General features: G+C 41.6%; 1 protein-coding gene across 1 annotated transcript in view; it reads right to left on the reverse strand.

The window, feature by feature from the left end:
* Positions 1-20906, reverse strand: part of LOC149226197 (DNA damage-binding protein 1-like) — a 229211-nt gene that overhangs the window by 160270 nt on the left and 48035 nt on the right. Inside the window, 2 exon segments of the mRNA XM_089377428.1 lie at positions 15836-15885; positions 16104-16166. Coding sequence (XP_089233554.1) covers positions 15836-15885; positions 16104-16166 — 113 coding nt within the window.

Below are 20906 nucleotides of genomic sequence, written 5' to 3' on the forward strand. Positions count from 1 at the left end.
TTGGAAGCATTAGAAAAGTTGGTACCTGACAGGGAGGAATGTGCAGTTGTGCGCCTTGAAATAGGCAGATACTTCAGTGGCACTGGTTTGTATGGTAACTTCCATGGAATGGACGACAGAGATAGATTTGATACTCTCACATGTTGGGAAACATATGGCGGGCATGGACTTTTGCCAAAATTGGCAAAAAAAGTTCTTTCACAGGTTGTAAATACTTCTTCTGCAGAGAGGTGTTGGAGCACCTACAGCTACATACATAATGTGAAAAGAAACAGACTCAATGAAAACCGAGCAGAAAGCTTGGTTTATGTGCACTACAACTTGAGGTTGTTGAGTCATTACTGTGATCGGGCTTATGAGGATCCCACATATAAAATTTGGGACAATCACCTAGAGGATGACAATTTGGAGGATGGCATTGTACATATTGAAGAACTGGAAGAGGAACTTGTAAGGGATGAAGATGAAGCAGCTGCAGCAGCCATGCCACCTCCACCTCCACCTCCACCATCCAGTAGCAGTGCTCGAGGTCCGAGTCTTGTTCCTTTGCTGTCGCCACCTCCATCTACACCCTCACGTGGAGGTTCTAGTTCTAGTCGTCGGTCTGCGCGGGAGACTCCTAGAAGACCACCACGACCTGCTTATACTCCTGGAGACTCTTGTGGCAAGGGCCACATGTAGATTCTGATTTACAGTTTACTTGTCTTTTTTAGTTTCTATTAGACTTTAGTTTTCATAACTATTGAGTTTTGAGTCCTTGACTCTTGACTCTTGACTCTTTCATATCATAATGATATTTTTTGTAAACAATATATCACTGTGACAATGAAAATTTGAAGTTTGAAGTTGGGCCTTGGCAATTATAACTCATTGGTAATGATGTGAATTATGAATATGATGCTTCGTGAAAGACTAAAGTTGTTTCATTTCATTTCATTATTCATGTTTCATTTTATAAATTTATAACATTTCATATCATGTTAACAGTTAGAAGTTAGGATTTAGAAATATCTTAGATATTACTTCTTGTAATGGTTAAACTTAGCTTACAAGTACAACTTTGGTGATCAATGATGATAAATGTTATTGAATTTTCAATTTTGAAAGCTTGAAGTTGAAACTTTAAGATTGAATTTGATGAATCATGATTCATGAGACTCAATATGTTGCAGTTGTAATATGTATTTTACTAACTTGTGGACATGGTTGATGACGATTATAATTTCTAGATGATTGATGTGATATGGTTCAATGATCAATCTATGTTTTTTAATGTTTTTTATGTCTAATTCATCATTCTACATGTTTTTGTTGACATATATGTATCAAAAATTAAAAAATATAAAAATATATATATATTTTTAGAAAATCGCTCTCGGATTCGCTCCCAAATCGGGAGCTTCTGAAAATGGTCGCTCCCGCTCCCTTTTCGTTCCCGCTCCCGCTCCCAAGCAACATGGGTAGGCACTAATGTCTCCAAGTTCCAAATGGGGTTAACCAAGTATCCCATTAGGTGGTTCATACTTCTAAAGGGGACAATATGTCCAAGGTACATCATTCAAAAGGTGGTGGCATGTGGTAGAGGGATGAATGGAGTAGGGAGTGAAAAAGGGCAACCCTGGGCCACAAGTTGGGGTGTAAGGTAGCTGGTAAAAGGGAAGCCCAAACTTGGGTATATAAGGTATAGGAGGGAGCAATCGCAGTACATTAGATACCAGACCTTGATTTTACCACCCTTCTCTATATGCCTTTTGCTTTTTGTGATTTTTATTTAATTAATTACTCGGCACTTAAGGGATAAGAGCATGATGTGAGATATAGCAGTGGATACCCCTTTTACGGTAAGGCGGTTCATTGCCCATCAGGGGTTGGGACAATCATGGGTTCATAAATGATAAAGGAGGCTCATTTAGGGCCTGTAGGAACTAGAGTGATAGCCATGAAGATGGGATAGAGCTCATGTATTGGATTTTGCCCACGTGCTAGATGTGTTTGCCCCAACCATCTTTTGCATTTTGTGGTACATTTCCTGTTGAATGTGGCCAATTATGCTTTTACTTTTCTTTTTAGTTACATCAACCTCTGGGGCATCATTCCAAGCCTGACCCAAGGTGTGGGCAAGGGAAAAAGGAGAGCTAACCCTATGTGGACCCAGTGGAGGAATGTGGACCCAAGTGGGAGAAATGATGAATAGGGTCATAATGAGAGGCAAGGGGGCAATATATGTGGATGAGGGAGCGAGACCACGCAAACAAAATCAGGGTTTCCCATTAAGTACCATCCATAAAGCCAAAAGGGTCACTAAAAGAGATCCCACAGGAGTAGAATCCAAGGTTAACATCCAAGAAGGGTCTAGGGGACAAGAGCACAGACCTAGCCCATTCTTTCTGTCGAGACCCCCATTAATCCATGCCCCAAAGTGTCCATGATAAGCAAACAATAATACTCAATCACCAAATGACAGACAAGGCATAACTTTAGGTTCAGGAGGCGCACCTTCAAACATACAATTATGGCAAATGGGTGAGTGACCACATGGCTGGCTCAGGTGGTAGAGAAATGGCACGAGTTAGTTGGTGGCTACAAGGGATTGTTAGCTACCGGTTGAGGACCATCTTGGAGAAAAAAAAATCTCCTAGCAATACCACCCACAAAATGGTGGGTAACAAGTGGATCGCTACCTACCAAAATAAAGTATAGGATCGGATCTGCATCACTCTTCTGGAAACCCAACTGCTACAAGTAGGCATCTATCCTCTCGTACCATACCCTCGGTGCCTGCTTCATTCCATACAAGGGTTTCTTCAGCCTACATACATGAGAATCAATCCCATGCAACTTGTTATCACAAAATCACACACTGAAGGCTGCCTATCAGTAATATAATGTGTAACTATTTCAAACCTAGCTTTGGACTAAGGCTTAGCCTCCTTAGTCTGAGAGGGCTCTCTCACAGATTATAAATGTTGATCACTAACAAGGAAAGATGGCTAACTCTTTAACAAACACATGAAAATAAACTGGCTGGACAGATATCAGATTGATTCCCATTGGGCTTATGGAGTCTCACACATCTCAGCAAACCAAAATACTATTTTTCATGGAAGTCAGGGCTCTTTACATCTATGCTCAAACATAACTAACATAAAACACAGTCTGCCATAACATACAGGAAGTCAGAGCATGTGGGCATGAGTTCTGAGTGATTATGCAATAACAAAACTGTAAAAGAACACTAAAATAACAAGCCACCATACATTTGAACAATGAGATCTATTGAGAATCCTGAGGCAAAAACAACAGTTATTTGTATTCCTGAAACATGCTTTACATAAACCAAAATAGACTTGTTCTCTATCAAAGTATCCAACCACTATTACATCCAAGTTTGATCCATATATAGGAATACATGCTTAACCACCTCGAGCTTCCTCCTCCAGCATGAGGGGAGCATCGAAGGTTGCTATTAACTATCCTTATCTACTGTATAACTAATTCATTAATTACATGATTGCTGAACTGTAATTACAAATGGTCTTAATTTACTCAAAACTCAAAATCTGTCCTCCTTGTAGCATGATGCTTTTCTGACTCTTGACACATGTCCTCTATCTGTTTTGGTTGAGGTATCTTGGAGGAGAATACACTGAACGAGCTGGCTTTGGATTCTAGTTGCGCAGATGGCTCATTAATTAACCAAGAGAAGTGCTCTGTTTTTACGGTCCCTGTCTCCCATCATTCTTCATCACTTAAAGAACATGTCCCCTGCTCTCTAATTCTTCATAAACAACGCATATCACCATACTCTCCAATGAGCTGGAAGCCTTGTGAGCTGAACAAGTGTACAAACAAAAATCTCCGATAACCTTAACATGAACCCTAACAATTCGGTCATAAAGTACCTTTAACGAGACTTGAGCTAGAAACAAAATATTTCACCTTTTCCAAAATGCACATCTGTCATTCTCTGAATAGCTAGGAGAGTCTTTTAAGGTTTCCCTTATGTCCTTGAGGCTTTTCCTTCAAAAATTTGCTGACCTCATCATTAAACTCCTTGTTTTTCTTATAAAACAGCACCTACAGCAGTTTCGTAGCGCGCTACGAAACTGCTGTTTTTGCTAAAACAGAATGCATTTGCACTAAAGCTTCCTTTGCTTGAACTTTTGACCTTTCAAACTTCCTCTACAGGTGTCAAAGACTTAGATGACTTCAAAATAGTGGAACTCAAACAAAATTGACCAAAACTGAAAATATCACCTTTTCCTCAAATCAATGAGCTAGCTGACCTAGCCGTATCTTCAAATTTGAAATCTCCTTCTTTAAAGCTTTGTTTTTAGCTCTCAAGGTCAGGTTCATTTTTCTGAGGAGTTTAGCTTGCTTGAGGGCTGGGACCGTCCAGGTATATACATCAGCCACGGAATCTGTCTGACCCACTAGGTTTTTGCTGCCCTTTAACACAGCTCTTTTATAGTTGGCATACCTAACTGCACGCTCCTTAATCACATTTTTGGCTTTGACAATTTCTTCTTTGGTTGCTCCCACCTGATCTTTTATGGCTGTTTCCACTTGACTCTTTATGGCAATCACATTTCCTCCTTGGGTGATGATGACCTTATTCTTGTCTTTATGTTTGACTGCCTCCACTGTTTTTGTCAATACTTCAATTACCTCTGTTCTGGGTGACTTTACAGCTTTCTTTGCTTTATGCACTTTCTCCTTTACAGCTTCTTCTCCTTTATGCACTTTCTCAGCCTCTTTAATTTGTTTCCTTGTAACTGGCATTCTTGGCTTGAACATAAACTCCTCACTAGGCTCATCAAACCTTAATCTTTTCGAAGCTTTTGATTTCTTAGTGCTCTCAGGAGAAGATTGGGTCAAATCAATATGCATGGGTTCAAGATGCACTGATTCTTCCTGCTCAAATTCAATAGCCTCAAGTAGGTCACTTAGGCTGGCCTTTGAAATTGGACTTTCTTCCACAGCTACTGATTTACCTTTCTCCTTGCTTAGTTGACCCTTAATTTTAACTCTTGATGCTTTTTCAGATTCAGCTGATCCATGAACATCCTTCTTTTGCTTGACTTTTTCCTTTGATGATGACTGTGGTGGCTGAGGTGGCTCTTTAATAACCAAGGCTTTGACTGGTTTGTTCACCTGAGATTTAACCTTCTTTTTCTCCCTAGCCTCCTTTCTAAGCTCAGCAATAGTAGGTTCCTCCATTAATTCTTCTCTTCCTCTAAGTGGCTGTGGGGTGAGGCCTGTCTTACTCTGGAAACCGGCCACATAGATGAAAGAATCCCAATCCCTACCAATCTTCTGCAAACCATCCATCACTAACAGTTTAACTAGGCCATGATGAAACAGTGATGACTCACAATCATCCTTCCTCAATTGAATTTTATCACACATCTTACTGAGGCTTCGAAACAAGTAAAATGGGAGATCTATAGATGCTTTACCCGTGAAATGCAGCAACAACTTGAAATGATATGAATAAACTTTGTTATATCTGCCCTCACAAGTTAAATATTTTTGAATACAAGTAAGAAGCATAGCATAACTCTCCTTAACATAACTTCTAGGTACAGCCTTGGTTAAATCTTCATTCACATAGGCTTCCTTCAAGAATACTTTACAGGGGCTCATATCAAATTTGAAATTTTTGAACCACTCCTGCCCTCCTCTAGGAATCTCAGTTACCCTAGCAATAGCCTCTGGAGATACTGGGAATTCTAACATAGATACCTTGGAACTTAAGCCTGTAAAATTCAAGGCAAATTCTTTTGTTACCTGAGTGTGTCCTCCCTTCAGCTTTTCACAAAAACTCCAGCAACCAACGTCTTTGAAGGCCTTTTTAACACCTTCCTCCCTTAATGTCAAGTCCAATCCTTCAGGCTCTGCCCTTTGACACCTTCCGGACCGATGCTCCTTCTTCTCCATTACACCTTGAAAACTTTTGCACAGAGAAACACCGGCAGCTTCAACTCGAAAAGCAAATTCAAACTTTAGAACACAGGCTCGCTTGCAATGCAGCTCTCTTGAAGAAGAAACTCGGGCTCGTTTCAATTCAAATATCTTAACATATAAGCTGGCCACTTCATATAATAATAACAGAACATCATGACACAACCATGTATGACAAAAACATTTGAATGAACTTAATGTGCATGACTATGAACCTATTGGTGGAATGATGTCTCATAAGTGCTTGGCAGGTACACTAACTGACAACAACCGACCGGACACAATGACTCATCCCCGGACATGACATTTCGAAGATCTGCGCTGCAAAATCCCCGAATCCGCGATTTCGTAGCGCAGACAGTTATAACTTAGCGACATGTGCTGCGAAATGGCTGGCGCTACGAAAAGGCTAAAACATTATTGTGCTTCAAAATCAGCCAATCAAACTGCGCTACGAAACTGCGAAAAGGACAAATGACATATACGAGATAAGACATGTCTTAATCAATCACGATGGAGGATGACTAACGGTTTTGAAAATGATTCTCATCAATATCATTGAGAAACATGACCCCTAAGTAGTAAACATAGGATAACAACCATTTGACATCCATTTTTAACAATGAAATTTTGGACTCAACTTATATACATGTGACTGCAGTTCTCAGTGATAACACAACTCAAAGCCCTCATGTTGCTCAATGTACACCTCCTCTTGTATAACACCATCAAGAAAAGCGATCTTCACATCCATCTGGTGAATCCGCCATCCCATCTCAGTTGCTATAGATATAACTACTCTAATGGAAATATAACGAGCAACCAGTGCACAGGTCTCCTCATAGTCAACTCCCTCTATCTATGAGAACCCCTACGCCACACACTGAGCTTTGAACTTCTCAATGCTACCATCGACAACTTTGCTTAATCTTGTAGAGCCACCTGGAAGCCACAACTGACTTCCCATCAGGACGTGGCACTACCTAGACATCATTCTTCATGATAGAAGAATATTCCTCCATCATGGCAACCCTCCATATCTGTTGTCTAGCGGCCTCCTCAAAACAAGTTGGCTTTGTCTCTACAACATCTGCCATGAAGCCACCCAACCTCTCTGGAGGTCTTCTCTCCCTCACTAACCTCTTGGGTCTCCCCACTACCTCCTGAACCTCATTCAAGGTCTCCCGAAGCCATCTTGGCTTCCTCTTCCCTGCAATAGTCTCATGTGGAGGTATGGGAAATCCTCATCTAGTGCCTCACCTCCTGGTGAGGAAGGCCCTGAAATAACCAAAAGGAGATCCTAAACACTGAGATATTGTGCTCGATGAACCTGCACCAAGTGATCTGGTACCAGGCAAAACTGTGCTCTTTGAACCTGTCAGTCGTGAAGAAGGTGAACCTCTTGATCCAAATGTACCACCTGATGCTCCTGAAACCCGTGGCGTGGTGTGACCCCTTGCTGAGGAGCCTGTTGCTCTTCCTGATCAACCTCTTGAGACCTCAAAGCCATCTCCTCCTCAAATATCACATCCCGCCTCAAGACAATCCTCCTTTGTGCAGGAAGGTATACGCTGTAGGCTTTGTTGGTCTCGTTGTAACCCATCAATATACCTCTCTTTGTTGTGGGTTCCAACTTCGTCCTCTTCTCCTCAAGGAAGTGTGAATATGTAAGCCACCCAAACATCCTGATGTGCCCAACTTTCGACTTCTTGCCGTATATATCTCCTCAAGGAAGTGTGAATATGTAAGCCACCCAAACATCCTGATGTGCCCAACTTTCGACTTCTTGCCGTATATATCTCCCCAGGAGTATTGCTCCCCAAGACTCTGTGTGGGCTCCAGTTCTGCAAATGAACGACAGTGTTAACTGCCTCGAACCACAAGAAGAAAGGTAAACTTTGATCATGCAGCATTGCTCTAGCTACAACCACAATGATCTTGTTCTTCCTCTCTGCCACCCCATTTTGCTGAGGATTATAAGACACAATGAGCTCCCTCTTTATGCCGACACAACCACAAAAGTCTCTTATCCCTACTAAATTGTGCTCACCCCCATTGTCTAATCTCAACACCCTGATCTTCCTCCCTGTCTAGTTCTCCACAAGAGCCTTAAACTCTTGGAATCGATGGAAGACCTCATTCTTCGTCTTCATAAAGTAAATCTAGGTCCTCCTAGAGTGGTCATTAATGAACGTCACATAGTACTCATATCCACTCAATGAAACATGGGACATGGGACCACATACACCAGAATGAATCAAATCAAGGACGCCTGCAGCTCTGTTGTCACTGCTCTGGAAAGGTGTCTTGGTGTACTTTTCCAAAGCACACCCTCTGCACACATCATGATGATCAGTGTTGAAGTTTGGCAACCGGGTAACCATCTCCCTCAACATCCTAAAAGCTCCATGGTGCAAGTGGGTCATCCTCCTGTGCCACAACTCACATAAACCACTACTATTGGTCTGAGCCACCGTAGCTCGAAGAGGCTGAAACATGAGTCTATATAGTCTCTCGTTGCAAGCTCCAATCACATGAGCAGACTCGGTCCTCTAGGATACAATAGCACTTGTTCCTTTCAGAATAGTGCCTCATACCCCCTGTGCTCCAAACTAGAAACTGATATCAAACTCTTCTTCAACCCTGGATTTGCCACCTTCAGAGGAGGTACTGACTCCCTCTGAAATGATACTGTCCCCATACTTGTCACCTTGACTTTGGAGTTGTATCCAAGCACAACCTCCAAGTCAATGTCATCCTCCAAAAGGCTCGAGAAGTGCAGAAATCTGAGGCAGTGCAATGGAGGTTGCAGCAGTGCGAGAGGCACATAGGTGTATGCAGCGGCGCAGTGGCAGCAGAGGGAGCACACCATAGCAGCAGAGGCAACTTCAGCATCACGAGGCTTCCAGACTAACCGGGATGTCAGTATTTGGGAGAAGTCAGTTACTTACTTCTCCGTAACTGAGTTGCAGTGCAGTAGTTAGCAGTGGCAGTGGTAGTGGCAGTGTCATGGGCAGCAGCACAGGGAGCAACAGTGCATAGGATGTGAGGCAGCAGGCCAAGCATCAGCACAGGTACCGATGCAAAAGATCAGTGTGATGTTTCTATAGTGAAGCATTGCTAGAGCACATTCCTCACTAAACGAGAGTGTTGATTTTGGGTAGCACCGGATGTGCTCTAGCCATGAAAACTGGTGGAGAGGCTAAGGCACATGAGATCTCCAAGACCCAAAAATCGTTTGGGAAAATTCCACCCGGATGGAGAGATATTAAAATAATTAATATTTTTAATGAGACCCTAAGTCTAAACTTAGGAAAATATAATATGGGTGAGAAAGTTCTAAATAACGAGGATCAAGCCAAATCTAATCTTAGTCGTCGATCAGGGACTTAATCTCGGACATTGAATCATCAACAGGAAAAGTATAAGAGGAGGCTTGAGGGTCAGTTGGAGACACACCAAGTTGATCAAGAATTCAATTTTATGGGACAGGGATTGCTGAGAAATCGAGTTAGTGATCTGTTGCAGCGAGGGGCAGTGTGGTAGAAGGCCGAGAATACATATCAGAGAGGCAGAGAAAGTGTTGGAGAGACAACGTAGAGCCTTGGAAGGCTAACGCAAAGGCTGAGGAGGCTAGCGCAGGCGACACAGAGGGCAAAGAGGCTGACACAAAGGGCCAAGAGGTTGACGCAAAGGGCCAAGAGGCCGACACGAGCAGCGCAGAGAGTTGCAGAGCTGACAATGGGCTGAAGAGGCAGCGTTGAGAAATTTTCGAGGGGCAGACTGGGAGTTGAGAGGCAGATGCAAAGTCGTAGAGGGTGATGCAGTCCCTAGAGGGTGACGCAGTTCCGAAAGGAAGCTTGGAGCAGCTTTCGCTGTCCAGCTGAGGAACTGTCTAAGTTGTTGTGGGACCAATCATCCGGTTGCTGATCAACCAGAATATCTATCTCCGAGGAGACATACTTCTGCTAAGGAAAATGTCTGAAGGGTGAGCCATTTTTGGCACCCTAGTTGTATTCAGAAACTGAATAATCATAAAACCCTTGTATCTGTTGCACCAGTTTTCCCGCATTGGGTTTTTCCGAGGACGATTGTCCAAAAATTAACGGTGTCCCTTGTGTAATTGTCTCAGTTATTTCAGTTGTTGATCTGTATATGTGTGAAGGTTGCATTTGTGTTTATTTCGATATTTATATTTATAAATAACTTGATAATGGAATGAACAAGTAGGAGATGTGTCAGACTTAGAAATTTCCACAAGAATCTCAACGATACTACTTTGCACAATGGAATATAAACAACGGTAAATCAAACATGCACAAAATATACACAACTTTTTACAATTTTATACCCAACTTTGTTATATTAGTCCAACTGATATAATACAACAATGTAGGTCTCATGTACAAGGGATAATGGCCCTCATACATCCACTAGTACAAGATACAAAATTGGGGCTTCATGTCAGTACATCAACAACCACTCTACCCTCAACAAGATACTCTGACCATCTGGCTAATGTAGTCGACTCTCTCAGCTCCCCTCGGTCGTACCATGTACCTCCTCGATCCTTCGACTCTCGATCTGTAGCTCCTACCTCTATCAATGCTACAAGTCCATCTGGACACTAAACCTCGATTGTCAATATTCTCTCTAGTTGTGCCTTAGTCCATCAAGGCCACAACACATCGAGATTCATGTCGAGTTGTTCACAACTCCACTTGTGAACAACTCTCAACTGACCACTGCTGCTCCTCAGCTACTCGAGGACTTCAGCCCACTATGGTCTTCCTGCGCTGCACCGATGAAAACCAACATAGGGCACGGAGGGTTGCCACCTATCACTGCAAGATGTCTATCTCCCACAATGAACACAGGCTAAGAGGATTGCCCATCATTTGTTGTAGATGTCCTTCTCCACACACAAGTCTAGGGCTCCACAAACTGCTCTTGGTTGATCAGACCCTTGAGCTCAACAACTGCCACTCTAGCAACTACTTTTGTCCATCAAAGTGTTGCACATCGGGCTCCAACTTGGGCACTATCACGTTGTCCTCCAACAGACCATAAATGCCCAATCCACTATCCACACTTGGTCCACTCTCACGCTGCCCTCCAATAGACCACAAGTGACCAATCCTCATTGTAGCATCTGCACCTAGCTAGGGCATCCTCACACCTAGGAGACCCTTACACACGGCTACCCATAGACTTCTCATAAACTGCCCTTTGCTTCTGCAGTAGAGGAGCTATTGCACAAATCTAGGCTCCATCATGTCCTCACCTAGGACATCTATCCAACTGTCATCCAAGGGGACATCTGCAACTCTCCTTGTTGCTGCCCACTTGCCTTGGTTTATGTGCTTCTAGAAGACTAATTAGGGCATCCAAACAGCCCTAATCCTTTGTTCTAGACCAGTGTTAACTTCTCCCACTAGGCTACCACCTATGTTGTCCTTTCATGCTGAATTAGTGCACAAGGTTACTCCATGTCACACCCTACAGATCACTGCTCACAACAGCACGATGAATCTGCCATAAACACTTGGAGAATGTCCTTGTTCAGGCTGCGGCCTTCCTTCAATGGTTGTGGCTTAGTGAGGAGGCTCTCACAAGGCCTCACGTCCCCACAAATCACCTCCTTACAGTGTTGTACCTACAGCACTTTCCTGTGGCCCATACACAGACTTCTTAACACCTTAAACTAGCACAAAAAACCCTTAATACATACCTTGTTTTGTTGTGGGTTGCTTTCTTTCTGAGGCTATTCCCATGCACTGAAGTTTTGGGCTATTTGTAGCCCCCTCCAAAAAGACTCCAACCCTCACTATAGGGTTGCGGCCTCCATCAAATCTCCTACACAGCACAGCAGCTCCTTCTACATGGGTTTGCCCACAAAAACCATCCCCAAAACAAGTTCAAACGTGTTCAGAAAACTCCCCAAGGAACTCAGCCTTCCTGCGAGGTTTACTTGGCATCCAAACAGTCACAAAGGGACCTAAACCTAGCCTCTTCTCCTTTGCCGGAATCAGCCCAACCTGCGGCCCCAAAATAGAAGTAATCTTCTCCTCCAACGTTGCCTTTATGTTGCACTTGTTAGATGATGAAATGCCTCCACAACACCTTGTATTTATACACATACAAGGGCTCCTCCAAAACATCACAATGGGGCTTGAATAGCTGTCACTTGGCTTATTAACTCCAAGCTTACCTAGACACACATGTGCAAACCCAATCATAACTTCAAAAATTCATATCTCCATTTCTACAACTCGGAATCAGATGATTCTCGTTGCATTAGATTTGTCTCGCCGAGACCTATCATCCTCATCCATCACATGTCGAAATGTGCTCATGGTTTTGGCCCAAATCCCGATGGGTGAAAAATCCCAAGTTTGGATTCCAAGCCCACAAGCCTACTTATGGCACTTTGCCCTCCAATCCCCGAACCCTAGGGCTTGGAGTACCTCCCAAGCTACACAAAAATCAACAGCATGCCAAACTTTTATCGTGCTCCTTTCAAATATGCATTCCTTATGCATGTTTCATTTTCAAGGGCTTTCAACTCTATCTAGGTATTCCCTCTATGTTACTCTTCCATGCACATTTAGTCCCTTCATATATGCTCCTACATTATACAACACATTGGAGTATGTGAGGTTTCAAGAGCTTCCTCCACTAAGAGAGGGATGGACAACTACAAGTAGGAGACCAATGACAGAAGGCAAGTAATAAGAGGAAAGTCATTTTTATTTATTTGTTATTGTAGTAAAGTCATTTGGACATTCCATGTATGGGGTAAGATGTGATGTGCTAGCTGGGAAGGCAGATGGCAATCATCCCACCAAGAATTTATAGGCAAGGACGTGCTATGACACCCTCCCTAAAGTTTAAAGGAGAAGTTTATTGTAGGACACACCTCACCATGAGACATAATTGCTCTCAGCAACCACGACACCCTAACCATGTTTGTGATGCGATGGAAATAAATGGGAACTAGAAACTGTGTAATGAAATGATGTCCAAAATTTTGGCGGATATTGTGGTTTTAATGGTGACCTAGCTTAAAATTTTGAAGTCGCTTAAAGGAATGAAAGTTGAGGGAATTCAATAGTCAGATAGCTCAGCAGGTTAGTTTGGATGTTTCCACCAGGAATGTCTCTATTCCCCGCAAAGCAATAGGAGTTCAGAGCTTTTTTCATTTTTTTAAGGCCATTGGTTTTCCATTAGAAGTGTCCCTTCCGTTGGGGAAGTGGTGGGAGGTAGGGGAGATTGTCGCACCATCAATCCCACTATTGGATCCAAACTTAGTAGATCAATCCATACACAAAGAGTTTAGAGCGACATATTAAAAGTTGATATTTTTGTCTGTTATCATGTTGTGGCAATGAGCTAGATTGTGACGAAGACGACCTATTAAGACACTCATGGATTTCTAGAGCCCGCTACCATGTTGAGTCGTCGACTTGGTAGTTCTACACTAACACTCCCTTCAAGCATACATAGTGAGTTGCATAATGCAGAGGAGGAGGTGGTGGGGAACGAGGTTGTTTGTGAATCCTGAGATTATAGCTACAGTGGCGTCCTAAATGTTGAATATCGGTATTATGCGATGACAACAAAACCAATACCTCAAACAATTGACTTGTACTGGCAACTGAGGGCTTTGCTTGGGAAAATGTTGCTTGATGAACTTCAACTTCAAGAGAAGGACTTGAACATTCGCTTGGAAAGAATAGGGGATCATTTCTACCCATCTCAGTGTCCAAACAACCCAACTTTGAAGGGCAAACAACCCATAGAGGTGGAGCCATCTGACTCAACCTAGTCTTTATGCTGCTCTCTAAGTCTAGTTGTCGTATTTTTATATTTTTAGCCTATCAGTGTAGGCCTACTAGTAATTTACTAAATAGTAGTTGTGGATACTGGATTTTTGTTCATTTTTGTATGGTGTTTTCCTCAAATTCTGAAGAAGAAGAAAGAATTTAACCAACAAAAAAAAAAACCCATGTTTGGTCATTAATTTCGTTTCCTAAGTGGCAGGCCAGGGCATGCAAAGTCTATCTAGTTCTATACTCTATGAAATAGCAATAGAATTTTAACTTACCAAAAATAAAAAATAAAAGTCATTTGGACATTGTATTGTTGAAAACGCTATATGGAAGAAATCCATCGAGAAGGGTCAAAGTAAAAAATCATTTCAATAATGAAGCAAAATCAAATATTGTTTCTTGTGAGAGTGGAATTAAGGGTGGTGAAGTTCAGCTAGAGGTCATAGATTGGGCTAATTACAAGGAATGATAGGCTCAAAAGGCCTAGGTATTTCAGCATCAATTTGTTGTGCTACAAAGGTATGGAAGAGGTGTCTTTATTGGATAAACCAAACCATACATCAATTGTAGAAGGGATGAATTCCTCAATAATCATTGACTACAATCAAGAATTCAGTCCATGGATTGTTAAATGGTTGATGCCTTAATCTCAAATATGTAAAATGTGGGTTCTATATTAAGCTTTACCGCTTGCATTTTGGCAACACTGAAGAGAGGTACACAATGCATAAAAGCGTACAACATAATGGCAAGTTGTAAACCTTATTTCATTGTTGTCGGTTTTAATTCTCAAATTCAAGCCATAAGCAGTGCCTACAACTTGCTTGGTCCAGATAACTTGGTTATGTTTTTGGGATACATGGTTATCTCTAGCATAACCATTGCAAAAGGTTGATAAAATAGATATGTAATAATAGTCATACTTCATAACTTGGGAATTTAAGTTAGGAACTTTATTTTGTAATAAATCCATGGGAGTTTAGGTTCGAAACTTCAGCTTGTAATAAAGTCAAGTTATAGAGAGAAATTGCCATGAATTAACGTTAATTAAGTCATTTGATAAATAGAAGTTGAGGAATATGAAACGAGCAATCGCTTTCACTAAGGTAAGCGACTCGTATATTTTGGAATAGCCAATGACTCAAGAAATTTTCTCTGAAATTTCTACTGCTATGTTTCCAATTTCTGGTACAATTCAACCAGAACTTTGTGTTTAAACTTAAATCTTAAGGTATATGAAGTCAACAATACTTTGGACAAATATGTTTGATAAACTCCCTATTTAAAGAGCTTTTATTAGATCCCCAAATACTGCTTGCTGGTTTGATTCTCTATGACAATACTAATAATCCTTTGTATACTTTGTCCAAGCTTATTCTCAAAATTAAATAATGAAATTAGGAATTGATCCAATTAACAGGAACCTAATAATGACTATTGTAATCATTTTACAACATAAAAAATTACAAAAATATGATAATTTTGTATATTAAACATCCTTCCCATAAAAGTTTGTATTGATAATTTATTCATTTAAACAAGAAGCAAACAGGTAATAATATCTAAATGAAGGAAAAAGCAGCCTAAACAATATGTCATAAATGATAATTCAAATCAAAACTAATGGTAAAATAAATAAGGAAACTGTTATTTGACAAAAATGTTGCCCTATTTATAGGCCTTTTATTATCTACACAAATTTTTCGTTGCGGTTTGATTGTTCAATTAATAATTTACAAAATTTTGGATTACTTTGCTCAGGCCTAATCTCAAAACTCCAGAGTTGATCGAACCGATGGGAACCCACTTAACTAAAAATTGTAATCATTTTTTACCTCAAGGCCTACTTGACTATCATAATTTTACTCATTGAAACTCATTTCTATAGTTTTTTGCTGTATTTTAGTCATTCAAGCAAGAAGAAAACAAAATAATATCTAAGTTTCTAACTGAAGGAAAAAACATAATCACTGCCATAAATGCTGATCAAGATGATACCTAACGTTAGGAATTGTCATAAATGATGATTAAGACCATACCTAATGTTGAAAGCTTCTTTAAGTTGTCCCTTATTGTCGAAGGGTATAACCTGTTGATAACATGAAATGGCACAAAGCAAAGCAAAAGTATTACCTGGTCATCCTTAATATGACCCCAAGCTATATTAAAGCACAAGCCTATTATATTTGATTCTCCAGCTACAAAAGAAAAGTCTCACTTCAAAAATGATTATGTCAAACAAATGATAACGCATTTAGCAAAAGCCACTGCCAAACCTTACAAATTAAAACAATATCTAATACATACCTTGAATAAACCATCATACAGGTGGAGTCCTATGAGCCTACAATCTGGATCGATGATACCAATCTACCAAAAAACAAAGAGAACTTAGAAGGATACTGTTAAATTTTGGTATGTTCTATGCTTAGAGCAAATTTACTTCAATTTTCATATTAGCTCAATATCAATTCCAGATTAGCAATCACATTTAGCATGATAGTAAAATGCAGATAGAACATAAACATAAATCGCAGAAGACATGCCAAGACAAGAGGACACAAGATGTGGCACCAGCCAGGGACAAACCCCAATGTGGAGAAACCCTTGATCAATTCTTTTTATATTATTCAATAGTTCAGCAGAGAGAGAGAGATAGAACATATGCATCAGAAGTCAACACTTTGACTTGTCAAAATAAGAGCAGAGATCTTCACCATGAAGATGACACATGAGGTTGTAGATCAAATGACAAGGACTGCAGATCTGAAGGCATACTTATCAGTCCTCATACTTCAACTGATCTTCCAAGGTGATTCCATCACCATGCTGCATTCATCACCATGCTGCAACCATCACCATGCTGCATCCTTGTTAGCTGACTAATCCTCAACATAGTAATATTATCCCATTACAGTAACTCTGTCCATCTTATAGGCAATCCTGAGAATAGCCTTGTTGCTGGCTATGGCCTGTGGCCTAGCCTAGCAACAAGATAGGCCTCCAGTCCTTTATCAACCAGCATCCAAGCATCATAAGAACTTGACTCTGCTGCCAGCCCTTTCAAACAAGTGTCACCAAAATGTGACCACTGTAGCAGCACCGAAATTCTTGTCACTGTAATCTGAGTTCCTACATGCCAAAATACTTGCCCTCCGAATTTGACACTACAAGCCATCCGAACATGTTGACTATAAGACAACATACTGTACCCTTATCACACTTCATTACCAAACATCCCACTGCAGTTTATCTGACCTTATCACTGTATGAGATCAGAGATGAATCTGAGCTTCTGTTCACTGATTTTAGTCCTAGACAGAACTCCGCTATCCCTTATCTTTCCTGTGATTACATCCAAAGATTGTGCTGCTACTGTCTGTTCAAAGTTACATTCAAACTAACCTCTTCCACTGTCCATCGGAGATCAGAGACTGAGACAGCGTGTTTGAGACACCTTATTACAGCGAATAAGGGTTTCTTGAATCACCCTTCACTGCGGATTGAGGTCACCTCTTGACCTGCAGTTTAGACTTCAGGAATGCGGCTAAGATGTGCTAATTCTCCTTGCTTGAACAGCACCTAAATCACATCTTTTAGGACTGTGTATGAGTCTCTTTATTACTGTGGATTAGGAGTTCATTTAGGCTCCCTTTCACTGTGTCTAGCTGTGTATGGAGGACTGCAGCTAGGGCTTTTATGTAGCTTCCTTTGACAGCATATAGAGGCTCCCTCTGACAGCGTATGGAAGCCCCCTTCATGACTGCGTTAACTGCCTCCTCTTGCTGCATACAAACCTTCAATGACTGCGGCCTAGGACAGCGTATTAGGGCATCATCTTGCAGTGGTTAGATCTCCTTCAGGGCTGAGATTAGGGCTTCTCCTTACCTGTGTTTAGCCTCTCCTAGGACTGCATAGGAGAGCCTTCATTTAGGGCAGCATAGGTGCCTCTCTCCAACATGATAATCATTCCCCATGACTGCGTCTAGGGGCCTGCATCTAGATGTCTCATGACTGTAATTTAGGGCAGCGTATATGTCTCTTTGGACAGCGTCTAGAGCTAGGGCAGCGTATTCTCTTAGGGACTCCTCCTTCCACCAATACCCAAACAAGTGGAAAGGAAGAGATCACAAGAGGTGTGTGTCAAATGACTTGCAAGCCACCTCTCTTTGTAGTAAAACGTTGAGGACAAGTGGGGGTAATTTGGTTGCTAGCTGACCTTGACGAATTGTTACACAACACAAATACATTCATATGTCTATGAATATATGTCGGAATCGGATGGTCTTTAAATCAATCCTAAACCTCTCGACAAGAGGAATCCAAGAAAAATGTCAGCTGCCATAAACAAGATGACCCACATGGAGTTTAGCCCTAGTTTCCAATTTTAACACTCCCTCTCAACTAAGGAGAACTCCATCTGCTAATCCATCTGCCAGTCCATACTATCTCCGCCATCAGTGCCCTGCACTGCTCTGCTTTGCTTTGTTGAACTATGAAGAAGAAGAAGTGATCAAGAATGTATCATACCATCCTCTACTAGCCTGAAGTCAGTCCAAATAAAGAGTGTGTCATACCACTCTTACTGAACCAAAGTCAATTCCAATTGATCACAGATCAATATCATCCTAACACAGGGAGTACGGTAGTAACACGATGCATCCATCAGTACTACTATGGTCCCTATCCTCATTTCCCTACTCACTGGCCAAATGAGAGGTACTTCCCACGAGTCCCAGACTGCATGGGTAGAATGTCTCAGTAGGAGAAGGATGAACCACTCATCCTGCCTACATAGCAGACCACTAGGGGAACCCTGAACCACTCACCCTATGATTGCTCATCACTCCAAGAAGTACCCCCATGCCCCCGGAGCTCCTAGAGCTCAATATCCATATCATACAGGACCTTCAAGAGAGAGTCTCTCCACGACTCCTAGTCGTTCTCGGAAAGTCAAGAATTTGACCTTTCCCAAGGGCTTCATCTGAATATCGGCGACTTGCACATCAGTCCCAGAGTGATGGAGCCTTCTTGCTCCCCGTTGTACCATATCCCAAATAAAGTGGTACCTGATGTTTGTATGCTTGGAGCGATCATAGAACATGGGATTCCTCAACAATCAAATCCCCCTCTAGTTGTCACAGAAGATCACGATAGTATCCAGCATGTGTCCAAACAACTCACAGAAGAGCTTCCACAACCAAACAGCTTCACAGGAGGCCATACTCATAACTATGTATCCAGCCTCATCGGTGCTCAAAACAATCGACTTTTACGTCATGCTCATCCAGGATATCGAAGCAAAATCCAAAGAGAACCAGCCCCCATAAGTGCTCTTGCGATCCTCCACACTGCCTGCCTAATCAACATCAGAATAATCATTCAGTTTCGCATTTCCGACAGTGTATCGCAGTCCATGAGAGATTGTGCCCCGAAGATATCTCAAAAGATTCTTGGCGCCAATTCGGTGAGGCTCAACCATATATGAGCTCAACATGCTAACTGCAAAACGTATATCTGGATGGGAGTTCAACAAGAACATCAATGCTAGTATGAGTTGACGAAACTCAGAGGCATTTCCCAAATCAGGTCCAGTAGTACTACCACATAACTTCTTAAAGTTAGGCTTCAATGAGGTAGCCACAGCTTGTAATTCACCATTCCAAATCCGGAATCCAACTCCCTCTTACTTTTGTAAATGAGAGGGTCTGCATCTGTTAGAAAGAGGTCGTCCTCATAAGGTACCAATATGAAAGGTCTATCATCCACAACCTTAATGCAAGGGTTTGGATTGGCTTCACTCCTGTTGAATCTCAGCTTCAACGGCTAGCTATCATTCCTCTCATACCAAGCCCGGTGGTGTTTGCTTTAGATCATAGAGAGCTTTCTTCCACCTGCATACATGAGATTCTCGATCATGAATCTCAAAACCCTCGAGTTGTTCCACATCTGTGGTCTTGCTATTACATGAGAGGAACGGCCCCCTTTTAAGTTTTCCTTCGGTACATCTCGGACATGTACCTACATGCTCTTCTTTGAACTCGGGCATCCTTGACACCATCTTTCTCATATCAGGTAAGGCCCCACAATAAATATGAGCAAGCCATAGAAGAGATGTGCCACACGACATGATCCCCATTGGACTTCCTGCAACTTGATACAAATTGCCAACCTTGAACCCAAGAGTAAAAGCATCTTTAAAATTCCTTTTCAAACACATATCTTTCCATCGATGAATACCACCGTGAAACCTTTGACTTCCATTGCCGAAATGGACACCAGGGTCTTCTTTGAGATCGTGTTACCTCCATTCAATTGAAGGGTAACATTCCCTACACCCTTTCCAAGATAGGTGGCAGCACCTCCAAGAATAATCTCCACGATTGTCTCCTTCTCTATCAAATTAGAGAGAGCTTCCTTGCATTCGATGAAGTGCCTTGAAGCACTATTATCAATAAGCCAAATTCCCAAAGTGTCCAGTGGAGAGGGCCAACATAAGATAATACTCCTTTTGCTTATTAGAAACAACATTTGATTCTTCATACTTGGAGTTCCTTGCTTTCTTGAAGAGTAGGTCATTTTCATGATGCCCAGAATTCCTTTTTCCTTTGCCATTGTACTTCTCATTCCTTCGATCATTGAAGATGCCCCTGGAATGATTGTGATCATCATCATGTGATGTGTCCCTTCTATTTTGGACACTCCCTCGCATAATGGCCGAAATTGCAAGCAAGGCATCTTCCTTTCCTTCCACTCTTAGATCCGGACTTCCCATTGAAGTGACCTTTAGGTAGGCCACCAGATGCTTCCACTGTGCCACTATGATAATCTTCTTTGCTTCGACTTCACCCTTGGTGAATTTGAAGTGGGATGAGGAACCCATTGAGCTTTTTGTCCTTTCCAACTGCCTTTGGTGATTGCTCTTTCAATCTTGCTTGGGCTTTGTCTTCACCTCACTTCTGATACCATGTTAAATTTTGGTATGTTCTATGCTTAGAGCAAATTTACTTCAATTTTCATATTAGCACAATATCAATTCTAGATAAGCAATCACATTTAGCATGATAGTAAAATGCAGATAGAACATAAACATAAATCACAGAAGACATG

This window comes from Pinus tabuliformis, chromosome J, assembly GCF_031772625.1.
Source record: "Pinus tabuliformis cultivar Carrire ecotype Pingquan chromosome J, CPIR1, whole genome shotgun sequence".
Classification (NCBI taxonomy): Eukaryota; Viridiplantae; Streptophyta; class Pinopsida; order Pinales; family Pinaceae; genus Pinus; species Pinus tabuliformis.